Raw genomic sequence first — 21873 nt, forward strand, 5'->3', positions numbered from 1 at the left:
TTTTGTTCAATAGAAATTTCAGTCAATCATAAATCGATTTTGAGAATACGGTTTAATTTCACCCTAAAATCTAACATTGTTTTAAATTTTTTTTTTTTTAAATTAAAGAAAGGTTTTCATTCATTTTGCTGTAATGAAGGTAACATCTTTATGACGAGATGCCTGAAGAAGGAAAAAAAAAAAAACTCTGGAACCAGACGAGTTCAAGGAGTGAAAGTTGGGCCCAAAACACATTCTGGGACTATTACCCTATTTTTACTCAGTTATCCTCCAACTGATCATTAAGCATGCAAAGCAAACCACCCCAAGGCTGAGACATTATTGCATGAAACAAAAGCGTTAAAAAACATGAAACAAGCCCCAAACCTCGTAAAACATGTTATTTTTTACCTTTCTCAAAAAACTCTGATCTCCGTTTTAAGTTTATCATAGAAATGGGCTCTGATTCTATACAGGAGATGGGAGAAATAAAGTTTAATCAAGCAAAACAAATGTAATATACGACTAATATGCCACCATTACTTCATGACCTTACCTTTTGTCATCATGGACACTTTGGGGTAACCACCTTCGACGCCGTTGGAAGCCATATCCTGCACAAAGGTTCTCCTTTAGTAAAAATCCGGCCTACAGATAGCGCAAAGCATTTGGGGGTTCACTTACCACGACTGAGTGGGTGGTAGCCTTGGCGGACGTGTCAGTGAGCGAAGTAAAATCCAGCATGTTGGTGGCACCGGCCTCAGGGAAACCTACAAGTGTGGTATGATCCGTACTGGTCAGATTGATGGTCTTATGGCCTTTAAATGGCGGGGAAGACGGATCTCTGTCCCAGTCTGCATGCAGACAATATAGCAACATGTGGTTTTTGTGTGTTTTTTTTTTTTTTCTTTTATTAAATCAGCATATGTTTTAATGGCAACAAGGAAGCCAAATGCCGAGAAATCCTCCAGAGAGGAGCGAAAGACACGAGTGTCATAGCAGCAGAGGGGAACGGGACAGAAAAACCACCTTCCTCAGCCATGAATCATATGACAGCTGTCATTCACCCACAAAAAGTTTGGAAAAAATATACTATACGTATGGTGTGTTAAAACCAACCGGCTAATGTGGGGTGCAGACGTTTGGAGATGGGTTTATCCAGTTGGGATAATCTTTTTAGTACAGTAGAGTGAAAAAGAAAAATGATTTACCCTTATCTCAAAGTCTTGTTTTTTGTGCATAGTTTCCTCAATATAATGTTCAAGACCATCAAACAAAAATCTAAATATTAGACAAAATTTGTTGGCCACACTACTTTCACAATATTCAGGGGGCAGGCATGACTGTAGCAGTTAGCCAGCCAGACTAAAACTGTGGGAAATAAGTGAGTTGTGTTGCTCCTACCAGAAGAAAAAAGGTTAGGAGTAAATGCTGATAAGAGAAATAAGGACCACTAAAATAAAGAAGTGGAAGAAAGTAAGAAAACATCGGCATAAGAAACAAAAGTAGAAATGAAAACCATGGATGCTCAACACAGTAACAGTCATCATCACGAGTGGAGGCGTATGGGGCCTCCTGCCATGCTGTCATGGGAACATTCACGCATGATTCAACAAACAATTTATGCTCCAATTTTGACTGTCACAATCAGTTAGCTATTTGTGAGAAGTGCAAGCGACAAGTTTGGTGTGGGAAAAGTAACGTCAACACAATCCTCTGGACCCCCAAAAAATCCCCTAAACAAAGTGGAAGCTGTTACAGCTGCAAAAGTGGTCGGTACTTTCTTGCATTTTAAATTCTTGGGTTGTCCCGAAACGTTGTTTACAGTTCAAATAGTCCAAATCTGGTAGACACACACACACACACACACACACACACACACTACACGTATGACTCACTGCTCTTGCCATAACGCCTGATGTCCATCACCAAATTGCCCTCCTGCAGAGCTCGGTCCATGCCGGCCTTCCAGTCAAGGTAGCTCATGTCCGCCACCCGGTGGCTGTTCAATGTCAGCACCTCATCCCCAGCCTGCAACTGGAATATATCAGCTGGGCTGCCTGTGGAAGACAGACAACACAACAGGACTGGGTAGGAGCCAGACAGGGTGAAAGTCGAACTTAAAATTCACATGCGAAACTAAATTGATGTGCATGGTGGAGAAAGGGCAGTCTCAGTCAAAATGGGAGGTTCAGGCCCGGGAGAGCTGTCCCAGAAAGATGCTGTCCTACATAGGTCTTAACTGAAGTGGACTAGAAAGAAAATGCTCATATACAGCAGCTATGGGGACCCCTAAAGTCTGGCTATTGATGCATTTTCTAAAAGCAAGAACTAGTAACAAAATAGCACTACATACGGTTCTGCGTGTTACCACTCTTTCATTGACAAAGTGCCGATAGTTTGGTTTGAGTGTCTTGGATGCTTCTGCTGATACCTGGTTGGATGTAATTGACGTGAGCCCCGCTAGAATCCCACGCCACATCAAAGCCAAAGTCTCGACTGCTGTTGGGCTTCTGGTTGAGGCTGATCCGCATCTCGCACATACTATCCTGGAACGCAGAGGCAAACAACGGAAGAGAGTCAAGATAAATAACAACAATTGGGTTGAATGGACAGGAGGACCAGAGCCCTGAAACGAGTTAGACTTCTTGTCAGCATTCAAGCAATCCCAGCACTCGATCAAATGTCAAATCAAGAACTGTTTCGGTAGTTAACATAAATAGTCGACCACTACCAGTCGCATTTCCAATTTTACAGCAGGACTGATTGTGACACGCCATCCAAAATCCGAGCACTGCAGGAATACCTTGCTGGCTTTGTTAGCTGGAAGGTCCCTCTTGACCTGAACTGTGCGGGATGAGATGCTTGATGTAGAGGTGACACTCTTCCCCGTGGTCTCTTCTTGCTCCTCGTCGTCGTCCTCGCTGCTGTGGACGGGGCTCAACTGCGACTGGGCCATTTCTTCCACGGTCATGAATTGATGATAGCGGCTCGGCACCGACGTATTCTTAGGAACGGCGGTGTTGCCGTTGATGCGACTGTTGGAGTCGTTCAGCTGTAGGGGAAAAGATATATCGGCAAAGAATGAACAACCGGACGTCCCGGCCTCATTTTGTGAACATAGTTTGGCTCACAAACTACAGTGGCACCTAAAAATTTTGAAACCCCAAAGGTTGTACGATTTGGAGTAGCAGATTACGGTTGGATGTGAGGTGCCACTGTATTTTGATGGGAAATTCTATTATGAGGAAGGGACATGGACTCACTGTGACACTCCGGGTAAGTGAGCCTACACGGGTTGCCTGGGTCCCGAAAGGTCTTGGCGTGATGACTGACGATAGCCGCGCACTATCCGATCTCTGGTAGCTCCGAGGAAGGGAGGCGGATATCCGAGAAACCGCCGCAGCGTTGGCGTCTGTCTTGCTGGCCAGCGATGGTTTGAATATGGAACCAGAAGTTGGGGGCTGCACCTTGACCGGGCTCTCGGGCTCAGGCACCTTTTGCGAGGCTTTCGGAAGTAGTGAGCTCTCCTTTGTTCTGGCCGTGCTTTCAAAGACCGAACTCCTGAGCGAGGATGTGGCTTCGGAAGGTTTGGGTGCGATGAACGAGCTGCGAGCGGTGGCCCTGCCGGGAACTTTAACGGACTCGGCTTCCTGCTTTGTGGACCTCAGCGAGACATCTGGGGGCTTGACCTCTTTCTGAGCGGGCTCAGACGAGCTGGAGGAGTGATTAAAAGTGTCAATAGTGTAGCTTCTGGTCATGCTGTCCCGGGTACGGGCTTTCGGTTTCTCAAATACGTCGCTGTCGTTGTCAATGCTGAGCGACCCAATGCGGCTGCTGAGGCTGCCGCTCCGCCGCTTCTCCCTGATGGCCCAAAGGGATGATGAGAGGGTAGTAAGAAACAAGTTGATTTCATCAGAGGGGTAGCTAGAATTGCGGCCAAAGTGTGCATTGCCCTCATACCTCTCATCTTGCATCTCCTTGAAGGTCTTGGAGTTTCTGGTGCTGCCGCCGTATGTGATCTCCTCAACCTTTTCCCTCTCTTCTTTCTTTTTAACAATGTCAGAATTGACACTCTTACGCCGGTTCTTCCATTTGCTTAAGTCCTGCAAAGAAGGAGCCGGGTTCAAAAGACCCACCTTAGCGGGACGGACGTTCACGCGAGTGAACAATGTTCTATTTGTGTGTTTTAGGCTCCACCCGCTTGGCTCGCCACTCCTGTGGATAGGGGTTTGTGTGACCCATATGCAGCGTAAAAGGCACCATTATTCCACAATGCACCGATCAAACTGAATTAGACAGACAGTACATAGAGAGCTGCTCGACCGGCCATGACACAATGCAGAATGTGGGTAACTATTTTTTCTTTGGTTTAGTATAAGAACACTTTGCTTGAATTACAGTATGTTGGATTTCCTTATTAAGAACTAAATCCATAACTGAATAATCAATCGGGTTCTGAATGTGATCTTTAGATTACCCACAGGAAGTTCCCAAAATGTTCCTCTAATTGAAGTCTATTTTAATTATTGCTGACTGTCAATAAATGTGAATCATAATATCACAATAATGTGATTGGAGAACCCCCCCCCCCTCCCGCCTCTTTGCGTTTCGGCGCCACACTTACATCCTGCCACCTATCGTCACTCTGCTTAATCTGCTCGCGGTATTTCTCGAGAGCTTCATATTGAGACGCCCGTCTGACCAACACAGGTTCCTCGGTGATGTCATTTGTTGATTTGCTCCTACGGAAACAAAGTGAGGAAAAGAAATCAGAACTAAAAGCGAAAATAGGTGGAAAAACGGGAATCGCAGCTTTAGTTACAGGGGCTCGGTCTGTCAAATATTACACTCCCATAGAACGCTGCTGCTCATAAATATTCTGTTTTTATAATAATCCTGTACAGTAAATAAAAATCAATCAGGTTCTTTCATGGGCATGGCAAAACACTTTGAAAGACCTTTTTCTCACTCATTTTGTTTTAGTGAATAGTTCTATGGCAACATAATATTTTGACAGTTTGTATCCCACAAATCCAAACAATACAGTCGACCATTCATCATCCAGAAACTTTACATGATGGTCCTGCGGCCAGACGTTAGATAGCACACTGACACAAGATGACCACTCTGAGGCACAAAAAGCTCAGCTAGTTAGTGAACAGCCCCAGCCCGCGATGCAAAACAGCAAGCAAAAACTGGACACAAACAAACTCACCTGAGAACAAAAAACACTCTGGTATTTATGTGAGAAGTGTTAAGAATGCTTACACTTGTGTCCTATTGTTAAATTGTATAAATCTCTTGCTCTTTAGGAACCTTTTGGCAGAGGCCAGCAGCGCCCACCATGGCCGCCACACAGTCAAGTGGTAAGCATTTAGCAGGAACAGCCACAAAAGCATGAAACAAGCTAAATGTGCCACATTCCTGGCAGCCCGTGTCAACTCACCCGTCGAAACTGTCTTTTTCTTGCTGTTGTCTAGGAAACCAAAGAAGGAATGGGGGGGAAGCGACAGACATAAGTGTCACATATTGTCACATTGGACCTGATGCTGTCCACTTGTGAACATTTCTTACACTTGGGTGTGTGTATGCAGATGGATGACATCATTATTTCACTTTTACAAGACTCTCTCTGGAAACGTAACAAATAACGGTGAAGTACCGTACACCCACGCGGCGGAGATTCAACGGTTGCTTTGTGTGAGTGTAGATTGATGTTGTAGTTGCTGCAGAGATTGTGCGAGTTGCAACTTCCGTCAGCGCTATGAGGAATTTCGGAAGGTTTTCGCGACCAATCCCCGACACGTCTGTGTGGTTTTCACGCACAGAAGGTGCATTCTCGAGATAATAATATACAGTAGACTGTATATGTATTTATTTGGAGACCAGGATTTTCTTTTCAATTCCACAAGCAATCTGATGAGAAAACCCTCCATTCAAATATCATCGTACTTCCTCACACAGTGGCTGGGTGCATTTACTTAACTGCGGAGAGTTACAGGCATCTATTAGGAGTAATGTATTTTTGGGTGGAGGTGGATCATTTTTAAAAATAAAATCTGATTTTAATTAAAAGGGCTCAGTGCAAAACCCTGAGAGCCTTATCATTTTAAGGGACAGAACTTAGTTGTGTTTACATCCAACTTTCTTTTCAACTCCACCATAAACATCAGCCCAAGAGATGCCCCACATTCTCTGTCATAAAACACCCCATGTCGTGGTAACAGTCGTAGTATGGAGGTCACTATTTGAGGGAAAAACCTGCATAATATTTGTTCACAAAACACACCTCAAAAAAAAAAAATAACCTAACATATAACCTTTGTACATTTTAGCATCCATTAACTCGTCAACAGGAACCTGTATGGAAATATTCCATTTGGAGAAGGGGGAAAAAAACCCAACAACTTCCAATTCAAAGCAACAACAAACAGTAAATACAAGAAATTTGCCAGTGGTGCAGCAGACCAAACAAACCTTTCAAAAACAAACCCCTCCCAAGATGAGAAATTAATGACTTCAAGCTAAATGTGTAACAATTGCATTCCTACAACTTGAGAGTGGTTAGCAGCTCCACCATGAGCCTCTTCTTGTGTCTCCGCTGACTAGCTTCCCTGATGGCCTGCCATTTCTGCAGGTCGTCCTCACAACAGGAAGCTGGCACGGAAGGGCTCGCCTGATTGGCTGACACCTGGGTGTGCTGTGCAGTAAGCTTGCGGACCAGCATGTCATCCGTTTCGGGACGGGGCTCCTTTCGGACACGAGTGGATTTGTTCAGCGATGACTCCCGGGTGAGGGGGCACGGCGGACACAGGAGTCTGGTCTTGAGTTCAGGAGGGAGGTCCCAGGGCTCAGGGATGGCCATTGGGGAGAAGTTGTCAGGGGCTCCTGACAGGGGGCGTTGTTGCTGAATTTTCTCCCGACGTTGGACCACATCATCCTGCTCGATGTCTGGAAATTCCTCCTCCTCTTCCTCCTCCTTATGGAGCTGTGTGACAATATTGATCTGTTCCTTCGATGTCCAAAGGCAGCGCTTTGCAGCCAGAGGGGTCTTCACTGTGGCGAGCTCGCTGTTGGACTGGAAAGTGAGGGTCCGCCTTGCAAACATGTCATCGTTCTCCAAATCAGGGATGATGCTCTCATAATCGATAGGATCTGGAGGCTCCCGGGGATCTTGGCGCCCTAGCAGGGGCCACTGCTGACATTTGACCAATCTGGGACCAGAGGTGGGGTCTACTGGGGCAAACACCAGGGGCGGGGTCTCTAATACAGTGGTCTTAGGTAGGTGTGGAGGGTTGTGAGCGTGCATAGGAGGACTGCAGGAGGCGGGGCAGGTAGAAGAGAAAAGGACAGAAAGCTGATAAATTCATGCATGTGAATTCGACTAAAGACAAAGAAAAGGACAGACATTGATAGAGGTGCACTATTTGGACAAAAGTAATTGGACGATGCTCCAAAGCAATTAGTTTAGGTTCATCTCATACTGGAGGTCGGCACACTTTTGCTTACAAGGTTTTTAACGACGATTCTTAAAAGGAACAGATTGGCTGTATTATTTGTAGATTAGGTTGAAAAGTATCATTGGGGAAAAAAAGAATTTGATTATCAAGCCTAAATGGTAAAGAAGATGGAGGGGCGGGTGGAAATGTTACAGGATCCGAATATGAAGCACTTATCTAGTAGAAGCATTATGCTTCTGGGTTTGTGTCAACCAAAATGAAGTGCATGAAGCATGATTCCTTCTCTTAGGTTGTCTTTGTCTTTGACTTTCTGGAGTGCGGTAGATGCGTCCAAAAACCTTTGTCCACATTGTGTATTTTGTGTATGCAATAAAGTTTTGTGTTGTGAGAAAATTGCTCTTTTCCAGTAGAAACAGCCAATTGGCAAAATGCGTATATAAAATGACACATGATGTTTTGTGGAACGTCGGGATGTATGTATGTATGGACCTTTTGGCGCTATGAGCCGTGGAGGGGTGAGGGGAGGAAGGGCCCGAGGGAAGCGGGGGAGCGACGTCAGGATCGGAATCGTCCGATGAGGGGCCCGACGTCTCGTGGCTGAGGCCGAGAATGGAAGGGAAGACGGGGAAGGGGGAGGGACACAGAAGTTGCGGGGCAGCGACAGAGAGAAAGAAAGAAACATTAGTGGGGGGGAAAAAAATGAAGCGGAAATGCAAAGAATCATGCGCAAAAATTGACATGCTTGGAAGAATAGAGGGGAGAGTTGCAAAAGCAGGAAGAAACCGGACACGCCATTAGGTACACCTGCAGAATCGAATGACATCCAATACAAGAGCTGTAGCACACATTTTGCAGCTATTTGATTGGCAAATACATTTGCAAAGGCAGAATTGTGGATGCAGCTCTTGGATTAGAGCCCATTAAATGGTGGAGGTGTACCTTATGAAGTGGTTTATGTTTCTTCTGAATAGGGCCTGGTTTACTAAAAGCCTGCGTGTCCAAAAACAAATCTCTGTTTGTCTGTGCACATGCAAACAGATTTGAAAGCTACCAACTGTCCACAACTAGGATTGAGTCTATCAAATGTACTAAATTGAAGTTGAGAGGCTTCTGCGGTTTTCCAGTTAAACTGTCCAAGTTTTAAATGCACTGGGTGGGCACATAGCTGCACTTCCAATTGCCACTCAGGCAAGTGAACCCATGGCATGGCTTTGATAAGGCTGCTTGTGTGTCTGTTTGTCTTTGTCTTCCACTTCCAATTCCATGACGTAAAACAAAGAGCTCTGGCAATTTAGTGAGGGAACAGGTAATTTAACGCCTGCTATTTGTGACTTTAGTAAATCAAGCCCCAAGTTGATCTGGATACCTGTGCTCCTAACACACCTGAATCCTTGTATCTTCCTGTACCACGGTCGCCTTTGAGAGCCCAAATTGATCTTCCGGATGTGAACGTTCTCCTCCGGCGTCCACAACTTGGGCAAGAACTTGTGGTATGAGGCGTCGCCTGCTACCGAGTGTCTGGATCCCACCTTGCGGGCATAGAGGTCATCTTGCACAGGGTCTGCGTAGCCCACCTCGTCGTCCTCGTCCTCAGAGTTGGCGTATTGATCGCTGAAAATGCTGTCAGTGGACACCTGGGGGCGGCGCTCGGCCCTTTGGGCCTCACTGTCGCCGCTGCTTCAGAGAGATGGCGCAATCATGCGTGTGATAGCATTTGGTTTGTTAGGCAATCACGGCAAACCAAAAGTAGGAAGGGGGGGGGGGGGTGATCCTCAACACAGCTCAACGCAAGCTTGAAACCAAAATTCAGTCGAAAGTGGACAAAAATAATCAGGCAGGCCAAATGAAATTGTGCAGCTGAAACCCAACCTGGCTCAAAACAGGAACCAACAAAAACGTCAGCAAACGGAGCAGTTAGCGTGAGCACATCCAAAGATTTTGCCCGATGTTACGACGAACAAACTGAATGCATAAAGGAAGCGTCCATGATTGCGCTCTCGCCACAACACAGTCACACCGATGCTTCTCTGACCTGCGAGCAACCCTGGGGCTCACGGTCATCCTCGGCCATTGCCCCCCGGGCGCCCTACCCAAAACCGACAGGCTGATGGGTACGGAAAAGTTGGCAGGGGGCGCCGGCGAGGGGCTGTGGAAGCGTCGGCTGGCCAGGTCATCCATAACAACATCGGGGTCCGGGCGGTCTGAGTCAGAGTCGCTGCCGCTTTCGTACTCAAAGGTACACTGTTGGTGAGCACTGGGGGATTTAATCTGACTTTTGTCAGGGGGCGGCCTGGCGTCACTGAGGGCAACGTTGCAGGAAACGGGAAGGAAACACAACACCGGTACCAACGTGGACCATCACAGACAAACATCAGCGGCATCGGAAGAAAATGAGTCACGATATAAAATTCCAAAGACATGGACTGTGTTTGGAATCAGTCACTCATTCCTTTCTCCCGAGTCAGTATATAGTGATTTTATACATGGTGGACTTTCTACTTTACTCAATGAAAAATCCATTTTCAAACACCACTTGTGAGCTATTAATTACCTCACTGTTGTTGCGAAATAATAACCTTTTGTGAAAAGTATTGAACAATTCAACAAGATATAATAATATATATTTTTTGAGAGTATTTTAAAAAACTAATACAAAATAAAGCACTTTGTCCACCCAAGATATTTTTATATTTTTACAACTCAATGCATTATGAGATATATTGCTGTGATTGGTTGTTTTCTACTTTTCTAGATGTACATAGGATAACCTATACTTCCTACTTAATTTAGAATGATACAATATCAAGACCAAAAGTTGCAAAACAAACCTGTGTTGCCTTTGAAATGGCAAACCCCTACACAACCACTTCCAGCTCACAGTGTGTCCCTACAATCCATAGAGATACAACCATACCATACTACTGAATGTAAAAAAAATATATATCATCAATTTGTTGTGTAAGTATTAACTCCACGATAAGGGAATTCTATATTTATATCGTTTCAGAGTCTTTACAGCCCTCTGAGGGAAACCAGCTTGTGGCCCGCACCAAAAACGGGTTAGACATCCCTGAATGTAGAGGCTAGAGAGTGATTCCGAACACAGCCAAAACTTCAGTTACTAACTTAGGTTTAGTACAGTACCTGGTGATCGGGAGGTCATCCTCATCCTTGGGGTTGGCCCAACTGCGTCGGCTGTCTTCGGTGCGGTCAGCTCGTTTCTTCCTCAGGGGAGCGGGAACATATGCCGCGGTCTTGTCTTTAGTGGGCAGGAACTGGTTGAACTGTGTTGTGACCTTCGGTGTGAGGTTGACAGAGCGGCGGTAACTAAGAGACTCCTTGTCGGCCATTCTGAAAGCTGCGTCGGCCTCGGCGTCACTGCAACAACCTGGATGGTGGAAGTGCAGAAAAGGAAGAAAAAAAAAAGTTTGAGCTAAGCTGTCAACACCTTAAATGTCTGATCTTAAAATCACCCCTGCTGTGTTCTGTTGTGTGTCAAGAACAAGGAAAGCCAAGTAGGGACCTCACAGTGTCTGTCTCACTGAACATGTTCTCAATAAACAGCTAAATCAAACATGCCCAAGTCACATGTAGAAAATAGGAAAACCTTTTCACAAGACTATTCCCCCGTGTACATCTTATTGGTGAAAAGGTGATGAGACGAAGCAAACTAGGAAACACGTCGGAGGATTTCAATGTTTATATTCAACAAACATGCATGTAAAAATAGATGTGTGTTATGTTTTTTTTCTAATCCTATAAAAAACAATTACTCCACGATTTCTTTGGACACAAACAAATGTTTTAGTAACTGAATGTTAAGCTTGATTAATTTTGGGCTCAAATCCAAGACTGGATGGCATCATTTTGTTTTTCTGACATTTTCATAAAATGTGCGTATAGTATTCTGTATACAATTAAAATCATAGTATACAAACTTGTGTATAGTAATTGTTTACCCAAAACGACTGTAGAAGCCAATATACATAAAAATTGGGCAATTTTTTCTCCTTATTTGAACAACAGCTGCATGGAAGCATTGGTTGTTAGTTCTGATTTAACACAGGACATTCTCTGGCTATGTAAAACATATGTCATCCTATATGGCTGTATTTCTGGAAGATTAACAGCTAAGTAGGCCCTTCCAAAAAAAAAAAGCATAGTATAACTTTTGGGTTGGGTTGACTTGAAGAGGCAAATAGCAATGGCTGGAGAAAACAAGGCAGGGGAGGTGAGAATAAAAGGGGGGAAACTGTGTTTTGGCAAGAGTATGGAGGAGCCCCCCCCCCCCCATCCCCGCACCCACACACTTTTGGAATCCATTTCATTTACAAGTCAGTGTGGAGCACTGTGGAATGTCACACTGCTCCCATCTTATGTGGGTGGATGAACTATAATATGATTACGCTGCTTTTTGAATGCAAGCATGCTCATTATGCTTGATAATTATAAGTCAATTTTCAACCAAAAAGTTTTCCCTGTTAGACCAAACCACTAGGGGGCGGCAGCTGCTTGTCCTAACGAAATCAACTTTTTGCAGCTTGCCCCCACAAATATTTGACAATCCAGCAAGAGGAGATTAAATATTTATGGTAGACTTGTGAAAAAAAGAGAGCAACTGTCAGCAGGATGCCCTACCCTCGCTGCTGCCTTTGAGTGTGGCGTCCGACGAGATGCTAAGCGTCTGGGAGCCCAGAGAGTCCAAACTGTCGAAGGAGTCGTCTCTCCTGTGTCCACCTCTTCTTCCTTTTAACTGATGACGCTCCTCTCGCTCTGAAGACCAGCTGTCTCCCAAACCACTGTCTTGGGTGCTGCTGCCTGTCTGACCAGACAGTTCGTGTAGAGCCTTTCAACACGGATACACAAAACAAACAACAACATTATTACAAGCAGTTGTAATATTTCTTTCCGGAATGTGTGGGTGTGTATTGAGAGCACTCCCAAGTGGAGAATGGCCTTTCTTGGCCATGGGCCTCTCGCTTTTTGCATTTACACAAAACCTCCGTGTCCAACAATAACAGTTCAGTTCAGTATAGTTTTTATGGAAGGCAAAAATAACTATATCTGGATAACTTTTTGTTACTCCACTGTCTTCAGTGGTATGATACCCAGGTCACAACCTCACTTTACTCAAATGCAAGCGCACTGCTATCTGTGAAAAAAAGACTCCTCAATGTGCACCATTATCTGGTAAAAAAAAAAAAAAGTGTAATTGTCTAGCTCACCATCTAACAAGCTGAATCTTACTCGTGAAATCGCGAAATTAACTGACAAGCTAGCTTGCACAGCTGGATAACTAACACAAGTTAACCAATAACTCAAGCAGGGATCATCAAGGTGGTGGTGTAGGCACCAGATATCCCCCAAAGAAGACATGGGTAGCCTCTCCCTGTTCTAAAAATAGCTCACCAGTGATGGGACAATGCATTCTTTTAGGGGAGAATGTTGTCGAAATGATCATCTGAAAATTTGCATTGGTGCGTTGGTGACAGCTGAACTAAACAAAAAACCAAACAAGCAGTGCACAACTGCAATCCTGCCAATCCCTGTTTGAGGAGAATTACAGTATTACCAATGCATGCACAAAATGTGCTCAAACCAGTTCAGTCACATGTTGATGAGAGTGAGCAAGGTGGTAAACGAAACTTAAATAACCTTGTGAGGCCATGGGATCATACATGACTTGTGCTCCCCTGTGTGGCATGTAAGCCATGTTATCCTGCACATACCTAGGGAGCCCTACAGGAATGCAATGTGCAGAAAGGGCATTGTAATAATATTCAAACAATATTGAGTGCTTGTTTGAATCTCCTCATGTGGCGTTACCTTATGAAGTGCTGTGCCAAGTAATCCCTCGAATGCCTTGAAATTTAGATAAGGTCCATCATAGGAACGCTCGTCCTGAGCTCTTCTACCAAGCCAGTAAAGTGTGATCAACACCTGTAGCATAAAAACATACAAGAAATAGCTTCACACACAAAAAGTGAACAATTCCCTGGTTGATTTTGTTGTTGATTTTTGCAAGAAACGATTCAAGATCCAATCAGAAAAGTTAACACTAAATCTACATAACAGGGGCCATTTGCATGTTTGAAAAGATCATACAAGTACTAATCGCTTTTTAAAAATCAGTTTTCTACGTATGTGGGCTTTTAAATAACTACCAAACATATTGTTTTTTAGCTGTGATTGAACAACACACCTCCGTGATAACCAACGGAAATACATTTTAAATGACGATCAAGGTGAGAATTTGTAACAAAACAAATCATAACTCACATTCCTGAGTCTTCGGTCAGTTTCTTCATCACTGGGGGAGAGAAATTTTTAAAAAAGAGGTCACTGTGTGTGAACATGTACGTATGTGTGTGTGTGTGTATGCTTGTGTGACTGTGTGTGAGTGGACAATAACAGAGTGGCATTGAAAGAGCTAGAAAGTGAGAGCAGAGGCCAGACTACAGTGCCCGCCCTTCACACGCCAACACAAAAGACTGAGAAAACATAACGCACGCACACATGCACACTTCTGAAAACACTATCACGTTGGGATTCATTGGGAATTTGTTGGGCCCTGTTTTTTTTCCCAAAGGACCTACAATAATCAAATCATTGGGATGAAACCAATATAAATTTAAGCTTCAACTAAGCTACGGTACGTCAGCTTCCCGTGCTACCGTCCAGCCAAAAAGGCTAACCACTTTTTGAGTGAGCAAAGAACTTCGAAGTCATCATCTGTTATCATCTGTGTGATGCAATTGAGTCCATCTGTGTGTGCTGACAATCGGCAGCATTGATCAAGATGTGGCCTGCCCCGTTAGCGTCTCGTGTTGGCAACTAGCTAGCTAACTAGCTAGCCGTGATGGGTTAGGTTCAAGATGTTTATCACTTGTGAAACTGCCTTGTACTAGTGTTTGTCAAAAGAACACGGTGAAGATGTAGACTTTTAGGCTAGCCTCCCATACTAGCCACCAAATGGCTATCTGACATGTGCTTGTTACTGACGAGACAGTTTCCCACCTCCTTTCGTTGTATTGTTTGTAAGAAAGTCACTCCATGAGAAGATCCCGACTGATAATTTACCTTCTAGCTCTACAAAACAGTTTGATGACGTGTTTGTCACTTGTGTAGCAGGTTTCTGCTCTCACCCGTTGGCTTAAGGACTCGGTGAAACCAAGTAGCACTTAGCAAAGATGTAGCTTTGAGCTAACTTGAGCACACAAGGCTTTTCTGTGCAAATAAAAACAAGGCTGAGTATCATCCGCATCACCTAACAGAGCTGACAGTGTCAATCGGAGGAATGAAAACAAGTACTTTCTGTTCGCACATTGATTGTGTAGGTACAGTTGCAACCGCTTGTGTGTTGTCTCTATTCAAAGAAGCCCATAAACAGTGATAATGGCCCCCGCACAGTACAACAGTGGCGAGGTCGTAAATGTACGCCCATGCATTTGTGCTGTCATGCACGAACGCAATAGCTTAGCTTCTTGTATGCAGGCTGACTGATAAACCTGTGTGGGTGGTGCGTAAAGCAAGGATAGTCGGTTGATTCGACCGTAATGACATGAATGAAAATATAATAAATGCTAGACTGCCTATTTTGTGTTGCACACGTTCGTGGCAATAAATATGGGCTCAACTGTACAAGTTTAAGTGGTTAATGATAGAGGTGTTTGATACTGCGAGATTTGCTATCAAGATGAACATATAACATCTTGTAACAATGGAACATCATGACGGCGTACTGTAAGTCCTTGAATTGAAATGTTGGTTAGTTAGCTAGTAAGCTAAATTATTTCACACGCTTCAAACTACTCTTAAAGTCGATCCTGCAAAAAGGGCACAATTTCCGATTGTACCGGGCGCATTTGACACCTCATCATTAGGTTTGCCACAGCTGCAGTCGCACAGACCCACTCTCAAACACGTACGCACGCTATACAATGCAACACTTGAACAGAAGAGGCACTGGTGCCAGGCATCGTATTGTGTCATGGAGTGTAAAAACAGGGAGCGGATGAGGTCTGGTGTTTAACCACGAATACCACTCTCATTTATGTTTATGGTGTGTTTGCCATCGCCAACACCACTGCCGCCTTCCAAGTGACGCCATGTAGGAAAACATGAAGCAGCCACACCCAACACACCACGCACACACTCACAGGTCACTCTTGTCCATACAATTTGCATATTCAGCAAATTTATTTCATAACTGTGTATTAAATTGATATTTCTTTTCTTTAATTGATAGCTAAGAAGTAGCTCTCAATTTCAAAAAGCTTGGATGTTTTGCCTTTCCTCTGGACCTAAGAAAGCGACGTACTCCCGCACTACTTTGGATAGCAATAGGATAAGCTCAAATCGAGTACAAGCTACTAGATAGAAGCTGTGGTTTAGCGCAAGCAACTAATTACAAACTACTGGAAGAATCACGATTCATACAAAACAAGTCAGCAACTACAAGGTAGTATTTATGTTAACACAAGCTAATTGCTACTGACTACCCGAGTAACCTAAAAGCTAGTAGCACAAGTTAAACGGTGGTACAAACTACTAGAGCAAAAAACGACTCGACACTAGCTTGTACGCTACAATATAGCAGCACAAGGTACAAGCTAGTGGAAGCTACACTCTCCTGACGGCTGCCTCAGCAGGCTGTAGTCCCGCGGTGAAGGGAAATAGTTTCCATGATTCATCTGGAAGACTTTAATTTTCCTGTCAGCCGAAAAAAAGGGGAAAGATTTGGTGTTAACACAGTGGTGAATCACAACCAGTGTGATGAAGCAGGCCTGGTCAAAAGTCATCTTTTAAAGTACAGAATGGAATGCTCTTATCATCCCTGCCGCAACACTAGCTATTGTATATGACACTTTTGATATTGTCTCTACTTTACGTAACTGATAACAGCTCTTCTATCAGAGGGTAGCTTTCCTAAACATGAGGCAATAGAATCACTGCAAAGCTCAAAGGTCAGCATACAAACGTCCAATAATACTTTTATGGTTGCCACAGCAAGGGACAAGTTCATACCCATGTTACAAGTTCATCAGAACCACGGTTACAATTGTTACCCTGGCCTGAAGTCTTGTAATATTTCAAACTAGCCCATATCAAGCATTACAAGGACTATTGTTTGACATACGGTTGCAACACATCCCGTTTCGATGGCAAACCAGTCGAGCGACATTGAAATTCTCGAAATATTTTGGATGATGGTTCAAAGTATTCTTGCTTTTAACTTCCTATGTGCCTTTGGTATGTTTTGCAGCGGTCCATTTGTTCCTGGGCTTGCAGTGGTGTCAAATGAAGAGGAGTTATCTATTAAGGGCAAATCAACACATTTTTGCAATAATATGAAATACCATGACAGGAATATTATTAAGTGTGTCAGGTAGAAATGGAAAGTTATACAATAGAATACAAAGCATTAGGAAGCAAAACCAAGAAAGACTGAACGCTCTCTTGAAGCTATGCCTTGCTAGCTAGTATGCAAATCACTACTGCAAGCTACAAGCAATAGACGCACACTCACAAACACACACATGCAGCAGTTGGAAACCTTCAATCACCGCAAAGAGCTTCACAATGACCTGGGGTTGCTGTACCAACTTGTAGCAGACCTTCAGCATGGTCGCTGTCATATTCTCAATAATCGGTCTTGTATTTATTTATTCACAGTGTAAAAGGGAAATTCAGATTGAGAATAGCGCAGGGTACAATGGCTTCACGGGGGGGTGAAAGCTTTTGGACACAGAGCATGGACAGTTGTTCTCTTGCCACGCTCTGATAAAATTAAATGAAGATGCTTGACATTATCTTCTCCGAGTCCCCCCACCTGTTGTTTTATTAGTTACATTATCTCGGCTCATAAATTCCTGTCAGGGGCAACAATTCTATACACACACACACGTGTTCTTTCCCCCCCAAAATTCAAAAACATACTTCTTTTCTGAACAAAACACTCTCAAAACACACACAGATGCAAATTTAACCTCACATGCATTGCAGAATGCAGTGGGGGGGGGAGGAAAGGACGCTATTTAAAGCTCCTCTACAGAGTTACGATACCATTCCGATCAATCTTGCTGGTCGAAGCAATCCTCCGGATAGTCTAATAATAGGACAGGGGGTCCGCTTCATCTCCCTTTTTATCACTCGGTGGCAAAGAGAACAGCCAAACAAGTGCAATAACAAAGTGCACTTGTATGTTTCTTTCCTCATATAATGAAACCTCAGACCTGACAAGATGTTTTCCCCAAATAGCCTGGAAGGACTACTGTTGTAGTAAGTAGATGTAAGTACAAGCATCAATTAGTGGCAATTTATTTATTTTTATAAATACACATTTGTAAAAATATATAAGAATAGCAATATTTTCTACATTTAAAAAATACTTGTCATGAAAATTCAATATGTGCAATCATAGTCCGTATCAGAAGTAAGGAGTTGACCACCATCATCATCAACATATATCCAAAGACGATAAAGAAGACATGAAACAAAACAGCAATGGCGGTAGTGGTCAAAAAGATAAGCGACAGGAATATGAGTCATTCCAAAACTCCATAAAGAAAGTGTTTGACGCACTGATATCATGTTGTAGCATAGGGCATCATTGTTACCTTGGAAGGTGTGCCACGATAACCTGACAGATTTGTTTGTTTAGTGTACATATCGTTGATCTCTGTGTCTTTTGTGCTTTCAACATCACCTTTGGCATCAACGAAACATGGCTAATCCAGTGGATGATGGGGAAAAAAAGTGGATTGCAGGAAAAACCCAAAGGTCATAAGTACCTTCAAGTTAAAAAAAAATAAATAATAATCCGCCTCCAACAATAGAACTGGAGAGAAGGGGGGGGGGGGGGACACCCCAAAATAACAGCATAATGAGACAAGCAATTGTGTAGAACAGGTAAAAAAAAAAAAAAAGCCCAAGGCCTAACATGAAAATCCGAAATCCCCTCGAAAGGGTGCCTCATCGAGTCAGCTCCCTCCTGCACGCTCACCTGAATGCAAAAAGCGAACAGGTTGTTCGACATGCCACTCTGCGGGCCGGCCGCACTCCCAAAACTACAACATTCTCAAAATGTCATTGACTTGACTGTACTGTATTGCTGCACTGTCCCTCCTCCCAGGGCAGGCGCCTTACTTTCATTCCTCTCAACTGATCTACAGCTCCCTCCAAAAGTATTGGAACGGCATGCTCAATTCTTTTGCTTTTAATATGGTGGCATAAAACCTAACTTGCAATAACTGCCATTGACTTCACCAGACTGTTAAAGACGTCATTTGAAATACTTTTACTGCCACCGACCTTGCTGTTCCAATACTTTTGGAGGGCATTATATGAACCTACATACCAAAGGGAGTAACAAGATTAAAACACGCCGGTGAGTGCATCAACTAATCATCCATTACTCATAGTTCCAACATGAAAATACATGTCAAACTCGAACTGCACCCCAGCAAAGCCAAACAACCTCAATTTGGACCAGCAACCATATTGTGCACATTAGATAACACACCTGAAGCAAACACCTGCTTTCCTCATTAAAATTCATGAAATTTTCAATCAAAAAATTAATATTGATAATTGTTTTGCAGTGAACATGTAGGCATACAAAATATTTGATTGGGTTTTTCCTGGGGCCACACAATGAATGATACACAGTGCAGTACTGTTCAAGGTCAAACCATTTGTTTTTTGGAATTCATGTAAATGTCCACCGAAAATCTCAACAAAGGTGATAAAGGAATCATGGCACCATCATATCAAATATTCACGTGGTCTTCCAGGGTTAGTCATTTTGATGTAATGCTGCAGCCAGCAATGTGAAAAAATATAATAAAATAATCTCTCTCTATATATATAGATAGATTTCAGTTCTGGACCAAAACCATATTACTAACTTTTCCTAAATTCAAGTCCCATCCCTTAATAATATTCCAGCATAATGTCCTGCAAAAAAACATGACTTTTTTTTTTTTTTTTTACTTGAATTGTGATGTAAATAATTAACGATCCAAAAAACTACATTTTAACAATAGTCCAAAAATATTTCTGGATCTGAATTCAACAGCTTCCACCTGTAATGAGACTTCTTCCAAATTGGCGAGGTAGTTTTAAGTCTATTCTGTCAACTGCCAAAGGGCAATGACGTCAATTATAATGAATAACATTTCACATGTTGTGCGAGCGTGCAACAGTGCGGAACCACATTCAAAGTCTCATTCATGCACAATACCACAAACACACACACAAAAAGAATACAAGCAGAAGTTAGTCACTTACTTGACTGTGACTCTTGATGACAGGTCCTGGAGGTCCCCGGGGTGAAAGAGCTGTGCCTCTTTGAGTCCGAGCTTGAGGCAGGCTTTGAGGAAGACGTTGATGTTGTCCTGGATGGATGAGAACAAGAGCGCACAGATGAGGGCTGTCCACCACCAACACACACACAAAAAAGGAATCACTCAAGAATTTTCTGGCAGCACTGGCGACTACTCATTGCTTCCAAAGTTCATATCGCGCAAGCAGGAAGGCAGGGAGGAGCATGTGTGCATAACAAACACGCAGTTGAGTGTCGGGAGGAGTGGCACCATGTGACAGGGGGCTGGCTGGCTGACTGACAGCGGCAACGCCACCTGTAGGCAGGGCACGGGTGTGGTTAAAATGAGGAAGTGTGACGTCACGGGGCTTTATGGTTGCGCTCCTTTCTGTGGAATCTGAGGCGCAGCGGGCCTATTTGGGAGACGGTTGCTACGAAACGTTGCGGTGAAAGAAAAAAACTTCTTCCATCGACTTTAGAGACAATTAATTGTATCAGTTGTGTATATAGAAAGGATTGAAATTATTCATAAAAATAGATATGTTAAACTTCTATCATTACTAAATGTGTCAAGAAAGTATAAACGTGTGTGCACTGACCAATAACATTGAGAAAACATGTCAAATTTACCGTGTGTGCGTGCGTGCGTACGTGCGTGCGTGTGCGCGTGTGTGTTGTGATCGTCATTTTTTCAAATTATATTTAGTGGAAAAGTGTCCCTCATTTTTCCCTGACTACTCTGATTTCGTCTGACCCAAAATATAACAAACTAAATAGATACAAATCTTACCTATCATTGATTGATTCTGAATTGCTGGTTTATTTATGTATATAATCATTATTTTGTATTATATTTTTAATAGTAACATTGATAATAATAATTGATTTCTTTAGAGTTTAGTTATATGGGAGAATAAATACACAACCTGTGGAATCTGTGGTGGCGACTTATTTTGAAGATAGTTACCACAACATGCAAGGGGAGAGACACTAATAAAAATAAAATATTCGCATGAAGGGAGACTCGGTAATCATTTTACATGTAAATATACAACATTATACAATTCCCACAGAGCTAAAGTGAGTTCCAAGTGAGGACGTGGAATGACATCATCATGGTCTGGTGTAATTGCTGGGTAGATTCTCTCTTTAAATAGGCAAAAACATACTGGCTCCATAAGCCACTGTAGCTGCCCACAGACCAATTACCCAACCATGCTGTCTTTGTAATAACTGCACTATCCAATTATTAATATGTAAAATTAAAGGTAACCAATAAAACACAGATCCCCTACATTGGAATTTGACTTGAGCAAGAGGGGTGGTGTACAATTTCAGTTTGGCACTCCAAATTTATGATGTGACAAACAAATATTGTGGGCTTGGATTAGTTTGCCATAAAATATAGGCATTTATTTCTCATTCATTCATTTTCTAAAGTGCATGTCCTCATAAGGGTTGCGGGTGAGCCGGAGCCTATCCTTGCTGATTTCGATCAAGACAAAGGGGCAAAACCTAGATTACGCACCAGCCAATCACAACCATTCACACTCTAACGTGTATAGACAAATTGGAGTGTTCCAGGCGGATGCCATCTTGCCCAGTGTGAATGTACATTGTTTAAAATCTCACTCCTCTGAGCTTTCAAAGCGGATGCTGGCCACTGGATTTGTAGCTCTAGCAAGGTGACGCGGTGGCGGTGCAGATTTGAGCTCAGATTGGCATGGGCTGGACGTGGCGGGATTGCCACATTGCACAGGAATTTAACATGTGTGTTTTTGGAAAGTGCAAGGAAGCTGGACTACCCAAAGAAAACCCACACAAGCCTGAGAAGAATATGCCAACTTAAAACAGGAAGGCCTGAGGCAACTTCTGAACCCAGGACCTCTCAACTTTTGAGGCACAGTTCAGAGCAACAGTGTAAACAAATGTTCACATCTGTTTATTTTTGTATACCAGTTGGCAAGAGACACTCTAACAAACACAACAATGAAAGGAAACAGGTGTTTGCTATATTTACTTTTTTTGTAAGTAGACACGTTTTATCCAAGAGGAGACTGCGGGCAGACAGAAAACGAAGCACTGCAACAAATTGCGGCGTATAAG

General features: G+C 43.3%; 1 protein-coding gene across 6 annotated transcripts in view; it reads right to left on the minus strand.

Moving 5' to 3' along the window:
* The window catches only part of lmo7a (LIM domain 7a), a 39267-nt gene that overhangs the window by 6448 nt on the left and 10946 nt on the right, over positions 1-21873 (minus strand). For 4 of the 6 annotated variants that reach the window (XM_061287861.1, XM_061287867.1, XM_061287864.1 and 1 more), the window contains 15 exons: positions 19734-19840; positions 13722-13752; positions 13269-13382; positions 12081-12288; positions 10587-10830; positions 5429-5458; positions 4607-4724; positions 3943-4085; positions 3246-3843; positions 2786-3034; positions 2414-2528; positions 1878-2039; positions 664-833; positions 536-593; positions 391-447 (listed from right to left, as the gene is read on the minus strand). In XM_061287861.1, coding sequence (XP_061143845.1) covers positions 391-447; positions 536-593; positions 664-833; positions 1878-2039; positions 2414-2528; positions 2786-3034; positions 3246-3843; positions 3943-4085; positions 4607-4724; positions 5429-5458; positions 10587-10830; positions 12081-12288; positions 13269-13382; positions 13722-13752; positions 19734-19840 — 2404 coding nt within the window. The remainder of the gene's footprint in view (positions 1-390; positions 448-535; positions 594-663; positions 834-1877; positions 2040-2413; positions 2529-2785; positions 3035-3245; positions 3844-3942; positions 4086-4606; positions 4725-5428; positions 5459-10586; positions 10831-12080; positions 12289-13268; positions 13383-13721; positions 13753-19733; positions 19841-21873) is intronic. The other 2 variants (XM_061287866.1, XM_061287865.1) reach the window with 2 other exon arrangements.

This window comes from Syngnathus typhle, linkage group LG9 (genome assembly GCF_033458585.1).
Source record: "Syngnathus typhle isolate RoL2023-S1 ecotype Sweden linkage group LG9, RoL_Styp_1.0, whole genome shotgun sequence".
NCBI classification, from domain to species: Eukaryota; Metazoa; Chordata; class Actinopteri; order Syngnathiformes; family Syngnathidae; genus Syngnathus; species Syngnathus typhle.